This window comes from Hippichthys cyanospilos, chromosome 14 (assembly GCF_059441005.1).
Source record: "Hippichthys cyanospilos isolate Australia breed blue-spotted pipefish chromosome 14, RoL_Hcya_1.0, whole genome shotgun sequence".
Classification (NCBI taxonomy): Eukaryota; Metazoa; Chordata; class Actinopteri; order Syngnathiformes; family Syngnathidae; genus Hippichthys; species Hippichthys cyanospilos.
In genome coordinates this window covers 12,627,501-12,644,406 of record NC_142382.1, presented here as the reverse complement: position 1 = coordinate 12,644,406, position 16,906 = coordinate 12,627,501, and the positions used below count along the sequence as shown (strand labels likewise).

Here is a 16,906-nt window from a genome sequence, read left to right as displayed (position 1 = left end):
ATATCATCAATGGCAGAACCTTGACTATGTAGAGCAGGTCTGTGTATAGATACTGCACTTTGTGTGCCCGGAAAAATAATCTTTTGAATTAACTTAAATTGATCATGTAGATTGGTTGCACATGATTAAAATGTGCTCAACTAACACATAAACATACTATTATTTTGGAGGAAATGTGAAAATGACATCTGTCTTTTCATATTGCAACCGATGCACTTTTGCAAATCTTCATCTGTCCAACATGGCGGTTAGGACGCCTTACAGCAGGGGTCACCAACATTTCTGAAAGTGGGAGCTATGTCTTGCGTACGAGTTAGGGGGAAGTGCGAACAATTTGGTACACACTTATGAAATAACAAATCTGCACATATCACCTATAATAATATAATTATGTCTTCTTATTACTAGTGAATGATTTTCAAGTCAAGGTCTCCGTTTTGCCCTTTTTGCTATATGTAACTAGGCTTCTTTTTTTTTTCTTCATCAAAATCAAATGTTTTAAAACCTGCGGCTAAAGTGGAGATTTGTCCAACCCTCCGGTTTCGTGGCTGCATGTGACCAGCTTCAAAGGGGATTTGCGTCATAGCGCTACTCTTTTCCCGCCGAAGATGCAGATACCGGGGATGTCAGAGGTGGAAGTTCTTTTTGGACATAATTTGCGACATTACTGCCACCAAGTGACTTGGCATGCTTGTACGTGAATCTGAACCCGCACTATGCGGTTTCATTTCGACGCGACTTCTTTTATGCGAATACATTAGTCATGGTAATGATTTCTCACAATAAGGAAAATAATATTTGGGAAAAACATATGCAACACCTTCACATTTTTAAATGACCAATTTTACTCCATCCCTAGTAAGTCACATTGCAATGAGTTTTTTTTAGAACAGGGAAGGATAGCCCGCCCTCCTTTAGGGGGCACTGTTTCAATAAGTACACTGTCTCTCGGTACAGGAACAAAGAGCAAAGAACAAAGAGTCATTTGTTTCTGTGCCACGTCCGACAAAGAGGAATATTTATAGCGTAGTGGTGTGAAGCTGTCCGCCTAATTATTGTGAGTGTTAGAATACTGATTATTTGTCTTCACTGTGTTGTGTTCTATATTTATGGTTTGTTTGCTTTGATGCAGGGCTTCCTCATCTTTGTCATTAAAAGGTTATGTTGACATAAAGGACTGTTTTTTGCAGGGCTCCATTTGATGCCTTGTCTTGCTTTAAATGAATTTCTTCACCCTGAAGTGACACCAAATACTGGTGTGTGGTGTTACAAGTGCTGCACTTATGTTTTGGGTCAAAATTAATAAAAGTCCACCAAAATGGACTTTATACCTGTAAAAACAAGTTCCTGCTATGCAGCAATTAATAAATAAAGATTGCCTTGACCAACCCTTGTGCAGCATTTTGACAATTTTTGGGTCATTTTCTTTTACATCATTTATTTTAGCATTGCACATCTATAGCTTTAAGCATAAGTTATTGTCAATCAAATAATTTTGATTAATCAAAAAACGATTCCGAATCAAATCATAGACCCAAAAATCTAAATCACATTTAACCCTATGACAGGCAAAGATTCCCATCCCAATCAGACAGGCTTTTAATGACTACTTATGGATCATAAATAGGGATAGATAGCAAATTATTCCGAGGCTATACTTGCTACTGGTCAAAAGAAAGTGCAAGGAACAACTGTTTTAAATATTACAGCTGCATTGGACCGCTGTGCAGGTGTCCATTATGCTGTTGTGGACGATAGACCCTGCCCTCTTGAAGCAGCTGGGGGACATTTTTCCAAAGGTGAGGACATGCCAGTGAGCTCAAGAGAGAAAGGGCCGCTTCAGCACTGTGTCTTAATGCAACCCTTAGGCTGTAAATGCGCACACACACACACACACACACACACACACACACACACACACACACACACACACACACACACACACACCTTACCCAGCCAGCACACCCACAACAAGGTAATATCTCCTTCTTGACTTTATAGGCGTGAGGAAAATAAACAAGAAGCTCCAGTAATGGTGGTTTAGCTCTCAATGGGTGTAAGGCCAATGCCTCTCCAAGCCAGGGGCTGATGCCAGTTTAACTAGCCCTGCAGGGGACGAGTGCAGGCCTGCAGTGGCTCACAAAACAAGCGCTCTCACTCTCCAGAGATCCTCATTACTTTCAGCGCTGAGTGTAAGTAAAACAAAAGTGCAGCTTAAGCTAAAAATGCAGTGAGCGGGATAGAGAAGAAGAGAGAGCGAGAAGATGATGTTGGGAAAAGCGTAATAATTGAACGCTGTGCTCCAATTTGAATATTCCACTTGGATGAAGTCGGAAAACAATTGCTCAAAATGGTGGTCTAAAAAATGTGTAGTTGATTTTCTTTGTACTGTGTGAATTTGTTACCAAAGGGGAGGACATTTTTCCGTTTTTATATCTGAGGTGGAAGAAGGGAAAGATTAGGAAGGAGGTTTAATGCACAGATGGGAGGAAGAAGATAAAACAGAAGGACAGAAGAGGGACAAGAGAGCTGCAGCAAAAACATGGAGGAATACGGGAAAGAGGCAAGAACGAGGTTGGAAAAATGCGGCTGTTTCCTCGGTGGGAGGCCCGCACCACAGCAATGCTCCGGGCAAATACAAGCACGGGGGGTGGGGGCTGCATCCGAGGTAAAGTGAGACACAAGAGGGTACAGAAGAGAACGCGAGCATGATGAAAGTAATGTGAGGCCGAGAGAGGGACAGGGACTGCCACAGGCGCTGCTCCCATGCAGGCTCTTTGGGAGTGGTGTGACCAAAAAAAAATAAAATAAAAAAAATAAAATTATATATATATATATATATATATAAATCTGCTCTGCTCCCTCCCCACTGCATCAAAATTCAACCCTCTGTTCTCTCCTACAACCTTCTCGTAATAACTTGAACCCCTAACAGAGGCAAAATAAGTTTGGATGAGCATTCCCGTGGCGTGTTTTCCACTTGGATATTTTGCAGCTTGCAAATGAGTTTCTGTCTGTGCTTGGGGAAGTCATTTACTGACAACATTATCAACAATAGCCACCTTAAGAGCATGCAGCTTTTATTTGTGCTGAATGCCTCCTAGGCGTTGGTGCTTGACCTTTGAACTAAGTGCGGAAAACACACTGCAAAGATATCGTTATATCTGAGCTGCTCATATGATCACAGATTGGAATACTAATGTATTTTGTGGCTGAAATTACAAACAAACCACAGGCTCTGATACAAACGATGAAGATGGAATGTAAAACAAGTTGGACCCTCAAGCTAACCGACTGGATGAACTCGGCCTTGTTCATGCAGTGCATGTGTCTACTTACATACCCCCATTCCTATCCTAGAGCTGTGTTCTTGGCTACAGTTTGGGATGTACCTAAAGTAAGGCACAAGAATAACATGTTTTGTTTCGAGGCTGCTCATCCATCATGTCCAATCACCTACTTGCCAAGAACAAAAACGTTTGAATACAGCTTCCCAGCGCACAAACAGTGCAAACACTATAGAGAGAGCTGCTTCTTGTCACTAAGGATTTTTGCAGGGCCCTTTATTTCAAAATTGTAATTTTTGCACTAATTGCCAAAAACACCACAAAAAATGCTCCAATTTGTTGAATTATACTCTGTTTCACAACTTTTAAATCTGCAAAAGTAGGTCTGGGCAAAATAAAAAAATTACATCTAAATTTTCAACACTCATTCTGGACAATTCTAATTTTAATCAATTTTATTTGAAGTATTCAACTGAAGAAACATATAAAGCTTTGAATTATCAAAAAAAGTAACTCTAGTGGAAAATATTTACATGAAAATGTAGACTGTTATAAATCACTTTTAATGTAAACCACCTTCAAGATATATTTTTACAGATCTTTTATGAGTCTAGGACTTCAATCTTAGGTATTTATGTATTCATTTATTTTGAACAAGAATGAGTTCAGTACTTAGTAACTTTTGTAACCTTGTAAAGCACTGGCCAGAATTTTGCCACTTTTGCAAAACATCTTTTTTACGATTTAGCAAATTTTCCAGTCTTTGATGTTCAAAATGAAGAATTTATCAATTTCGTTTATTCCCCAGGCCTATGCAAAACGCTCATGGTGACACCAAAAAATAAGTGCTTTGCCATATCGTATCAATCCCCAGTAATTCCACCAAATAATCATTTCCTCTTTCCATACCGTCGTGATTGCCCCGGACTGAGCAATTCAGTCAACAAAATAATCTAGGATTTTTCTTTCCCTCTCTCTTTTATGGGATCTAATACAGTTTCTATGCTAAGAAAAACATTTCTTACATCCCATTTGTAAACCCCCTTTTTGCCAAGAAAACTGCAGCTAATCTTCTCCTGTATTGTTTCACAAGATGGGACAAGACAAACAAAACTGGGATCTTGAGCCATTCTTTTTTGAACAATAGCTCTCAATCACAGGTATCAAATTCAAGGCTCAGGGGCCTGATCCCGCTTGCAACATCATTTCATATGGCCCGCAAAGGCAAACTGTGTCAACTTCACGCTCCTTCTAAATTGTCTTCAATTTTAACATGACATATTGCAAAAATTTGTGTTACCAATCCATCCTACAAACACTCATTGCAGTACTTTTATGATCATGTAATGATGATGAGAAGCGATGTGCCACCATATTTGAACTTTGCTATGTACCTGTAAGTATCAGCTTCAGCTTAATAAAGCACAGACATTCACTAGTTATTGGTTGAAATGATCACACACGAGCTTGTCAAAACCAACCCCATACACTCTCCTAATGACATAAACATCATTTTATCTGCATTTGTGCAATGTCGCACACAGAGGTCGACGCTCCCAAACTATACAAAACAACACTTTTGATTGACGTCGTTGCCATTTGAACAATTTTAACTGGCAGCTTTCTTTCCCATCATCCCGACTGTGGCGCATCATTCCATTTTACATTCATCTGAATGAATGATGAATGTCCTCTCGCCTTCTCCCCAATGTTTCATTAAAAGGGGAAAATTATTCAAATGACATCAAGTTAGAGTGAAGAAGGCGTTTGGTTCTCATGGAGAAATCGAGGCTGTTTTTGCACGTGGCCACAAGGAGGAGGTTGCCGGTTGAGCAATGTGATTTCTGCTCGATTGTCACAAATCTAGCGCAACAGGAAAATCAATTTGGCCCAGTGTGTGCCTTTTGGGCTCCAAAAGAGCAAGGCGAGGACCGGATAATGTTCAAGTGTATTGGATTTTCTTCACGGAAAGGAGAGAGGAATGCAAAGAAGCGGGAATCACAGGCATGCCTTGATAGATTTGTGTAAGTGTACGAGTGTATGTATGATAGGCCGGCAATATGTCAGTCTCTCACTTGCTCACCTCTGACTGCGGCTCGATCACAGTCACATCCCAGCAAGCAAGCATTTATAAGTGATTTGTATGTGCAACCATGTGTGCCGCTATGCATGCCCTGCCTAGCTGCCGTGTTATTTTTCAAATATATTGTGTGGAGGTGTTTGACAGCCGGGTGAAAAGATGACATGATGAAATTGCTCTCTGACCGCTGCCATGGCACGTGGCGTCCTGTGAGAGCTCAGCCGTGTGACGTGTCACATCAGTGCGCCGGGACAGGATGACACCATCACACTGCTGCTTAAATGCATGGGAGACTTAACATGGCTTCAATAAATGTGTTAGGAAAAAAAAAACCAAAAACCTAAAGTTATGCTTTCACACCAGAATATTATCCTACATATCAGAGATTGTGACTTTGCTTTTTACGTAGATGGACAAATATACCATTGGTCTAACGTACTTCTACTTGTAGTACATTAAAACAACATATTTTCCACACAATAAAGCGTACTAAAAAGTCTTCAATTTTCTCGAAAGCTGACAGTGCGCCTTATAATCCGGGGCGCCTTATACTTTGCTTAAATCAGTTTTCTTTTTTGGGGGATGAAAAAAAAAAACCTTAATCGCCATGTAGATTCTTCCATTTTTACCTATGCATTTCAATTATAAATGCGTTTTCTAAGATTAGTTTTTCAATAACACCCTGTTTAAAATGTTGATGTGCTATAACGCTTCAATTTTGAAGCAATTTAGATGGGGGCAAAACACAAAAAACGAGTTTTTGTAAAAGAAAGTGCAATTTTATAAAATCAATCCAGAAAACCGTTTTTAAACTAACAAAACAAAATAATTTAAGGGTCTTGGATGCAATTTGATTTAAAAAAGTTAATTTTAACAATTAATTGAATCACAAATATACTATTTTAAACTGTTTTAATGTAATCCAGAGGTATTTTTTTCCAATTCTTCCAGCAGGTACTTTCCACAAATCATCTTTATTCTTAATTTCTGAATGAAAGTTTGACTGAATAATCTGATTGTTTTGTAGATATTACCTTTAGCACAGCTCCATTTAGTGGATGCATAACGCAGCCTCCTCCACTACTGTAGCTTCTATTCTATGCACCTTATAATATGGTGCGGCTTCTATATGAAAACATTTTTAAAATAGGGCATTCCTTATAGTGCGGAAAATACAGTACTTCAATTTGGCAAGTAGTAATCATTAATATTTGTCAGTAATTGATATGATGAATATGGGCCCTGCGCTGATCGACCATCGCGGGTTAGGAGATGGGGCTTCTGCGGTCCACCTGGTTGGAATGTGGGATGGTTCCTGCCCAATGGCTTTGCCTGCTGTTAAGACATCACTGCACTATATAGCACAATATGTTTTCTGTAATATATATTGTTTATGTGTATGTCTGTATTTGGTACATGCAGCACCCACTTCAACCTGTGGGCCTGGAAGGGGGCTCCTCCCACCTGTGGTCCCTTCTGGAGGTTTCTGATTTTCCCCTAATTGGGGTTTTTGAGTTTTTCCTTCCCCTTCTGGGAGCTTTGACAGGGGATGCTGTTGTGTACCTTACACTGAAAGGATGTCTCTGTACGACTTCTTTTTTCGAAGGAGGTCTCCACAGGACCTCTTTTCATCTGTGAAGCCCTTTGAGACTTCGGTGATTTAGGGCTATACAAATAAAATTTGCTTGATTGATTGATTGATGAAAATTTTTAATGTACAATATGCGTATACTACGTTTAAAACAACATTTGTTGTGGAACCACTTGTTGTGGAATGAAAATGACATCACATGAGACGAAGGCTCAGCTTGTGAATGTCACATGATTAAATCCAGAAAACAGCTGGGCTGAGATGGGCAGTTACCTAAGCACTGAGCATGTGATATCCTTTTCTGTTGACGTTAACTAGTTAGTATGTAAAAAAATAAAAATAAAAAAAACAAAGTCCGACAAAGAGCTGTGTCGTGTATATAAGCACTTAGTATTTAAAGAAGACATATTATAAAAACTTGCCATGAATGCTGGTGGTTTCAACTACAATGTTACAACTTTTATACCGAAGTGCAATTATGTTTTTGTCCATGGTACTTGTGTAAAGTAGTAATGTTTTTATCTCTCCTATCTTTCAATAGGTATGCGGGATGATGTTGAAAAGGGATTAGCCACTGATGTGATGCCAACATTTGCATGTACTGTAGAGAGGTAGTGAACAAATCATTAACTGCCAGCATTTTTAGAGAATTTTGACTTTTAAATGCCCACACTATTTGGTGTTCAACGAGTATACATAGACGAAATGTATCAACTTATAGTATAGAGTCTCTTCTTTTTGCCTCCTTTGTTCCTTTATACTGAGCAGCAGAATAAAAGTAGGTCTACAAAAGTTGGACGTTTATCTCAATGGACTTTCTGTGTTGATCTTGTATCTTATTGCTGTCTTCTACTGGTGGTTGTGCGTCAGTAAAGCGGATTCCACGTTTGACAATTATAGTGGAGCACAATCAGATACTCTCCCATCCATCCCCGCTGACAATCATGTTTGGCAGTGAATTGGTTAATCATTTAAGTGCCAACAAATGGATTCAATTCAATTCAATTAATCATTCAGATATGTTTCTCATTTTTCATTGTCAAAATTACTGAAATTTCAGTTTAACAGTAAATATCGGATTTGTGCAGTCCTCTATGAAAGCAGACTGATAATGCTTGTTGAAGCAACATAAAAATAATAATGAAATAAAAATTCAATTTTTTTTGCATTTGAATAGAAATATGTTTTTAAATCTGATGAATTGACATTAATAGATTACTGAAATATTCTTTAGTTGCACTCCTATTTGCATGTGACACATCTTGGACCAACATGTTTGTTTTTGAGCTGCAATATTTTACACAGGACTCATTTGAGCTTGTCTGCCACACTACCTGACAACAAAACATGGCAGTTATTATTCAAGACTAAAACGCTGTTGTAGGGCATATGACATTTACACCTGCAAAAACTGGAAGAAAGACCCTTCTTTCCACCTTTGCAGCTGGAAAACACATTCTGGCAAGACTTGCTACGATTTTGTAGTGGTGTCTGCATCTGGCATTTTTTGTAACAACACATCTGTCAAATAATTTGTGGATTTCCATTGCCAATTTGCCTTTCTGCATGGAGAGTTTGAGCGTAATGAACCAAAACGCAAGCTAATACTTGTTGGCATTTAAAAGGCGGCCACAACGGTCTCTAATCAGACAAAATCTGTCAAAATACCGAAATCATCAGTGTAAATTCATCCGAAAGCCATAATCCATCATTACAGAGGCAGCAGTACCACTCGTATGGCAGTAAAATTAATAAAGGGCAGTGATAGGAAGACTCAAGATACGTTATTACATTTTTCACAACCGGAGCTCAGTTAGTAATGCAGCTGACGACAATTTACTTGACTCACTAATTAAGTCGCTTATTAATGTTTTGTTGATTCAGTGGACATTGTTGTTCATAAAACTGAATGATGAAGAGGGAGTTCTGCGAGCACTTATTAGACAAGCACGCACACACACACACACACACACACACAGGCCCACTGTTGCTCTGCCTCCCCTTTCTCTCCGTGCCTTGCACCAACTCAAACAAGCACATTAATGAAAGTGTCTTAACTTGTGATGAAGAGTTAGAATGCGGAGGCTTTAGTAATCAGATATGTGCTAACCACATTAGTTCTCCTGTGTGTCTCTCCCAAGCTGGCTGAGCATTGATCTAATTCAAAGTGAGTGTAGTAAAGCCGCTAAGACGCGCCAAATGTTACACACTTCTCCGCACTTTATCACCATTTATTTGGCACGAGGAACACTCGAAAATATTTTCTTATTAATCATGTCCCAGCAATCAGTTTCGCTCCCCATCCTTGCCACCTTAATCGGGATTCTCGGCACGACACTTGGCAAGCGCGCCGGCAAAACTACTGTCCCAGTTTTCATTAGCGTCAATCACTCTGGTAAGGAGGAAGAGGAGGAGGAGGAGGAGGAGGCCTGACATCAGCATCTCACTCAAGACATTTTGGCCCGCCTCGTCACATTGAACGACAGCTCTGAGGCGCGCTGATATGTCGATCAAGTGCTCGGTGGGGCAGAGAGGTGGCCGGATGATGAGAGTGGCCAGTCTGAGATGGCGAACGAAAGTGCACGCACACACACATCTCAAATCCGCTCTAATTTTGTTGAAGCCTAGCATTTACACGGTAAATGACCCACCCCCTGCTGAGGCCTAAAGACGGACGTGCATTGTCTAATAATCACTTACTTACTAAACAGTGACATATCATATTTCACAGTAATCCACCCGTTCATCCTCATGGTGATTATGATGGAGACTGTGTTTGAGCAACTATTGTGACATATAAAATAAAATAATAAAATCATTTCTCATTTATTTTGTCAATTAATATTTTCCTTTTCCGTACAAAAAAAACACACTAACATTTTTAAATCATGCGTTTACTGGTTTGGTCCGTTGCCTGGAATATTTATGAAATCAAGCTGCAAAATGTGAATCATTTACTGTGTTTAGGAGAGGTTTAAAAAGATGGTGTTGCAAAAATACATGAATCATGCATTGACTTGAGATCCTGCAAAAAATTTTGAATTCTTAAAAAGTGTCAACACTTTTTAAAAGTGTCTTAACTTGTGAAGATGAACGTGTACGTATTTCTCTTTTATTTTCTGATACATTATATTATGTTACTGGTTATAATAAACCTAGTGTCTGAATATGATAATAATAATTTAGTGAAACAACGGGTAGGACTCGATAGTTGTAGTAGTTCTTACTCCATTTGAACATGTTGTCAAGCTGTGTTGAACAGTAAAAACTACTGATTTCTGTCATTTCTTTAATTTTTGTTTTTATTTTATTTATTAATTTCCTTTTGTAATGAGTTTAAACGTTCAATAAAAATCTAAAAAAAAAATGTAAAAAAAAAAATACTAAAATATAGATTATTGCTTTCCAAAGATAAAGCAGACATTTGTAAATGTCTCATTTCACGGTAACACAATGATCAGTCAGCTTTCAAAGAGAACTAAGAAAATCTGAGATATTTACTGTTGAGATGTGGACATTTTGAGGGTTTGGACAATTGTAGATCTCTAATGCTGAAAAACGTGATCAAAAATATGTTTCAATTATTTGTCTATCGATAAGTTGCCGGGTAATCTATTAATCGTCATACCTAAACTCTAAAATCAATCATTAAAAGCTAAGTGAAGACATTGATTTAGGTAATGCTTAAACATTAATCATACCCATTTATTTTTATAAGTTTGGCTTTCATGCAGTACTGCTTGTGAGAGAATATTACATACTGATTATTTTGTTTCAACATCCTTTTTTTTAATTACCGTTAAGTGAAATTTCAAGTCAACACACCTTACGTTAAATCTCATGGAAGATCGGATACTCAAAAGATCATACCTTATAATGAAAGTTTTAACAGATGTTCCACACACCCTATTGTCCTGAGACAGTTTTAAATAAAACCATTATACATATTACAAAAGAAGGAAATGCAAATCATTAGTTCTGCGGGATATTGGCAGCATACAAATTCCTTTTCTTCAGTTGAAAACATTAAAGTTCAAAGACTGGCCGGGGAGCGGGAAGTCTGGGCTTCACTGCTCAAGCCGCTGCCCCCGCGACCTGACCCCGGACAAAGCCGGTAGCTAATGGATGGATGTTTTATTGTTCAAGCATCTTAATGTGGTTGGTTCCAAACTGACGTTTGAAAATCCTTTGAAGAATTGTAGCTAAGGTTTTAGTCCAGACGCAAAATGGAAAGGTAAAAAAAATATCTGCATTTCAGTGGTGATGGGTAGTGTTGTAGTGGGGATTTTTTAAGTGGGTGTACGCGATTCTGGGATGTTCTATATATACATACAGAACATCAATCATAGGCTACAACACCAGTTGAACTAACGTTAAATTTAATGTTTTACTACTCCAAAATAATCACAGGCCAACGTTATTAAGCATAACTCGAACCGAAATAAAAATTGAACGTGGCGTTGGGAGAAGTGGGTGGATGGCGTACCCCCCGTACCACGCCCACTACACCCCTGGTGATGGGTTTACGTAGTGTTGCAAGACATACGATGCATAGTTGAGCGCTATTCAGGATCACGTGACCACACCGCAACCAATGTTGTGTGGGGCAACATAGCAGCCCCTTATGTTGTCACTACGAGTAGAGTACAGTATATGCTTATATTTCCCAAGTTACCATCATGGATCATTTTAATACGATACAAATGGACCAAGGTGTGAGTTCGGCAGCTCTACCTGTTGCGTTGGCAGCAGCAGCCGGGCCGCTGGCGGGGGAGATAGGCCCGGAACCTGAACGGGACTGTTGGGACTGAGTGGAGCCTGCGGGTGAGCCCACAGGGGAGGGAGATGGTTCACTCCTCTGGCTGTGAAGGTGCGGCGAGGCGTGGGGAGAGAAAGGAGACTGTCTCTGGGTGCTGCTGGCGCCTGCTTGCTCTCCTTGGTTACTACTGCTGCTGCTGACGGCTGGTCCCAGACCAGCCTCTGTCCCCGTGGGGAGGTCATCTATCGAGCCAGACAAATCCTGGAGAAGAGAACCAGAATGTCAAATACGCAGTAGGTGGAGGGACTGCAGTGTGAAGAAACTAAAGATGAATGGCCATGCGCGGACACATCCTCAAATTGTTTTTACTACTGTATTTGTACATATACCCATTAAGTTACAATACCACGTATCCTCATTAAATTGCAGGTGGTCTGACTGGTCACCAGCCAATTACTGGCATTTTCTTTTTGGTACATTTCTAATTCACATTCAAACCTATGGGCAGTTATCAGTTTTTAATGAAACTAAGTCATTCACTACCGTTGACGGCTACAGACGTCAAATACTTTTCACTGGGCTGGCCGTGAATGAGCTAACGGGAGGAAAACTGAAGGACAAGGAAAAGTCACACCTAAGCATCAAAACATTGAAATTCCTTAAAGGGCGCCACAGCTGAGATTAAAACCCTAAGACACAACTTCACCGCGCTGCATATTGGAGCATGAACAATCCTTTTACATATGCCAGTAAAATTACATTCAGTTGAGAAAGAAAAAATGATAAATTAGTATTGCTTTTTTTTTTTTATTTCCAGTGGTAATCCGAGAGCACTGTGCACGTGCGAGTGTGTGCACAATTGTGTATGGGGTCCATAGTAGTGCTTTTATTTAAGTTCAGGGAATCCCCATCAATACTGCTGAAGGAACGCTCCATGCATAAATGTGAGGGAAGTGAATGGCAACAAAACAGCAAAAGTGGTTGAATGTGAAAGACGGACCCTTCTTCCACATTCAACCACTTTTGCTAGGATGGGATGAGATTTGACAACTGCCCCCAAACACACGCATATACAGCTACACACTTGAAACACACACATTACACGACTGGCAGCTGAGCCTTAGCTGTATCTCACCAACAAGGGGGAAGTCACCTGTGAGTGACCCCGGTTTTCTGGCTAGTACTCGCTGAGGGAGGGAGACTGAGAGTAGCGGGTGAATGCCAGCTGATGTCTCTTGCTAAAACAAGCCCGGTGACACATTAGTCTGATCCCACCTGAGACACATGCCTGTAAACATGGCTCAAGCCGATATCCAATTGTCATCCGGTTTTCTCAATATCGTGGTTAACTTTACCCTTGCTGCTATGGTGGTGTGTTTCTGCACAAACTTGCTGCACCATCTAACAACATTCAGTAACAAGAAAACATTGGAAAACAGCTATTTTCATTTCATAAGCATCACCTACATTTTCAAAAACAATATAGCACGACAAAACATTACCTTGTGGTAAGTTAGTACAATTACAAATAATTCATCCAATCACAACACATACATGTTTATTTCTAGGCCAAGCTAGCTTGCCCTGAGGTCGTACACTTGAGCGATGATTGGTCCCAGTGTTGTAAATAGAACTGGCTGTGTCCATTTACTTAGGGTGGGCAGGGCCTTCTTTTTTCAGTCTATAGGCTTTGGAAGATTTCAGCAGGGAACCTGCTGACAACTCTAGTTAAAATATAATTGGAAAAAAAAAATCTCTCCATTTTTTAATGAATAGAAACACCACAAAAAGTGGATTTTTTGAGTATTTATGAATAAATGTGTTTTTCTGGGTATGTTTCGGCCAGCAGACATACAATGAGAGTATACCATGATTTGATGTTTTCAATTTCTTTTACTATAACTCATGTGAATTTGAAATTCACAACTAGCATAATAGTTAAAGTAGTACTAGTTACTATCATTTCAAAGTACTTTTACTATTTATTACTGTGTACGCATAGTCTGAATGCAGGTTTGGACTGTGGTTTACCACAGTTTTAAAAGTCAAAACTTCAATAATCGCTACCGTTATTCATCTAATATTTCAATGCAGTTCAATGCATTTGCAAAATTTTCAAGGTACTTCTAAGCATTGCATGTTTGCAATATGAGTGCCTACTTAGTGAGCTCACGAAATGAGCGTCCTCTATGAAATTAATTATGAGACCACGCACTTTTACTTTCTGCTTCACAGCTCAAACAAACTTTATTTCTGTAGCTGAGCAGAGAGGGGAGGGGTGAGCAGTTACGTCCACAATGCACAGACTGATTTCCTCTGGGTGATTAATGTGCATTGTCTCCCTCAAAAATCAAGCTTTACTAACTTTGCCATGTTTCTTTATGTACCACATAGTCTCTTGTTTTCGGCCCCCATTAGCCGCGAAAAACAAGGGAACACTGTTGTAGTATTTTTAATCATAACAATCACTTATGAGAAGTTTCTGTTCAGACTCCCTAGGCTCAACATACGACAACAGTAAGTGCATTGGCTACAGTCCAACACAAGAACTTGTCTATTCATGTAGACGTGTCATTTCTATTTCAACAGAATTGCCTGTCGTCTGTGTCTCTTGTGGTGGTTAATGCGATCTCAACAGTGAAACGCAAAGCTTTTGTTTCCCATCATGCTGCTGTGATGAGTATCCATCTTTTCTTCCAGCCTAGCAGCCTGTCATCTGGCATCATCTACCCTCGCTCAACTGAATAGTCGGGACACCCGCTCATCTTTTTTTCCTGTCTCATCCTTGTTACCGCTCAGCCAATCAGGTCAAAGGTCAAATCAAATCAGGTAAAAGAACTTAGTTAGTTTTTCAATCAGCAGCGCCCGTTTGAATGAAACTTTACTTAACGCAGGTTACCGCGACAGCCAGCGTGTCCATGGTGATGGCTTTCCAAATACAGTAACTACGAGTTAGCGCCAAGCTAGGTTGTTAACCCATGGGCTAATCATGTGAATGGATGGGAATAATTGCATTTCGCCTAATTGGGTGCCGTTGCCAGCTTTTTCAGTGGCACTTTAGGGGTGGGAAAATGCGAATCGGTAATTTGTTTAGTGGCTCGTTTGGATTATACACACACTTGAGCACAGCTGTGTGGCCCGAGACCAAAAAAGTAGCAGCGCTAATACAATAAAAGGGTGGTAAACCTTAACACCCTTTGACTATATAAATGCCCAATCCAAATACGCCCATTATATTAGCGAAACTCCACCATAAAAAAAATTACAATGCTCCTTTAGTTTAATGTTTCTCTTCCACACCCTTCCCGTACTTTGCATTTAATTCTCGTCACGGGCCACAGAGTTTTGTGTCTGCTGCAGTCACACAAGCCAGCCAGGCAGCCAGCTAAGCATCCAAACAGACATGTGTTTGCGGCATCCAAACGCCCGACAATCGGCAGCCCCGATCCAAAGTGGCCCAAATCCAATTTGTTTGGCTCTAGGCTGCAAATTGCTCTGTGTATTGAGTCTCCAAATGGCTGTCAACCTCTCCTGCTTGGCGTCCTGTACCGCTTAATTCACTCCTGGAGCATGTAATTGTCATAATAAGAAAAATATTGAGGCGATAATAACAAGTTACTTTGAGATGGCCACCGCCCACGCACACACACACACATGTGTAGAGACAGACACGAGCGTGTATATAATGGCCGAAGACTTCCATCGACAAATTTCACACAACATTGGAGAGGCAGTTGCTCGTGACCCTTCACCTTGCTGCCATTGGCACCTGTCTACCATGCGTATGTGAGTGTAAGTGTGTGTGTGTTTGTGACAGACACACAGTGTGGCTGGGCTGTCACAGTGAGACATGCTTGGCAACTGATGCAGCCAAGGGGGACAGATGAGACCTGTGTGTGTGTGTGTGTGTGTGAGTGTGCGTGTTCAAGTACCAGTATGTGGAAGGGTATGTCTGACAGATCTCTGTGCCAAGCAGTTGAGGATTTAGGTGCATATTGCACAATCCATTCTGTTTGTTTTAGTGTGCCAAATACATATGTAGATTATGTAACTGAAGTGTTTGGACAATGGCAGTTGTCATTCATAATTAAAGGACCTAATGAAAGTAAAATTAATGGGGGGTTGCTTGATCTCAATTGAATAGAGCATTGGTCATCAACTTTTTTAAATTTTAAAAATTGTTTTGAAAATTGCCTGAATAAATAAATAAATGACTGAGGTTATTTTTTTTTGCCCCGGATACTGGTTTATTAGTAGTGTACACATACAAAAAATATGTCGAGCCAATTGCAGCAACGATTGTTGATGCTCTGTATGACAGCGAAACATGGGAAGAAGGCCAATTTCATAATAGACATACCAATACATGGATAATAATGCCTTGGTACACTTCTTTTTTATTTTTAAGTTTTTGCTAGCAGCGTATTGAGGCATAACAACTTGACTAATCTTTCTGATGCAACTGCTGTTCTTGACGTCCAATACAAACAACATAACAATGTTCATAAATCATGGTCAATCGCCAATTCGGGGCGCTAACTAACAAATTAATTAGCGTGACTGACATACGGCAACTGCTGTCATTGTTTACTGGTAGGCTTCGTTATAGCTATGTCAAGCAAAAATTAGCCACTAGTTAACAGTGCTTGAGTGACCCATATAGATAGGTGGAAATTCTCTGCACACTTGGATGCTGACAGAGTGAAACAGTTGCTATTATTCTAATCACATTTTAACAAACCCTGTCATCCCTTACACTCAAATATTTTTGGAGAAGCTAGTTTAGCGTGGTTTAAATTTAAGTTACAAAAAAAATCAACTATGCTGTTAAGCATAGTTTGTATCTACTTAAAAAACAAAAAAGTACAACATCCAAAATGTATAAAAGCTGGTAATTCCTAATTAAGTGGAAATGTTTTATTTGGCATTCCTGCTTTTATAATTATTTTTATAATACTGTATATTTTCCATTTCTATCCACTCAATTCAGATTTGCTGTAGGATATACAAATATACAAAATACTCTTTCAATACAGCCATAATGTTGGTTATTTTTGTTGCTCAATCAATCCATTCAATAATCAAAAATAGGACTTTCTTATGATTCTGTTGCTTGTTCGGTCTGTAATATTATAAATACATGAATAAATAAATAAATAAATAACCAATCGACAAAAATGTTTATCATT

General features: G+C 39.5%; 1 protein-coding gene across 1 annotated transcript in view; it reads right to left on the bottom strand.

The window, feature by feature from the left end:
* The window catches only part of arid1b (AT-rich interaction domain 1B), a 194,959-nt gene that overhangs the window by 51,744 nt on the left and 126,309 nt on the right, over positions 1-16,906 (bottom strand). The window contains exon 5 of the mRNA XM_088433133.1: positions 11,693-11,978. Within this exon, the coding sequence (XP_088289259.1) occupies positions 11,693-11,978 (286 nt within the window). The remainder of the gene's footprint in view (positions 1-11,692; positions 11,979-16,906) is intronic.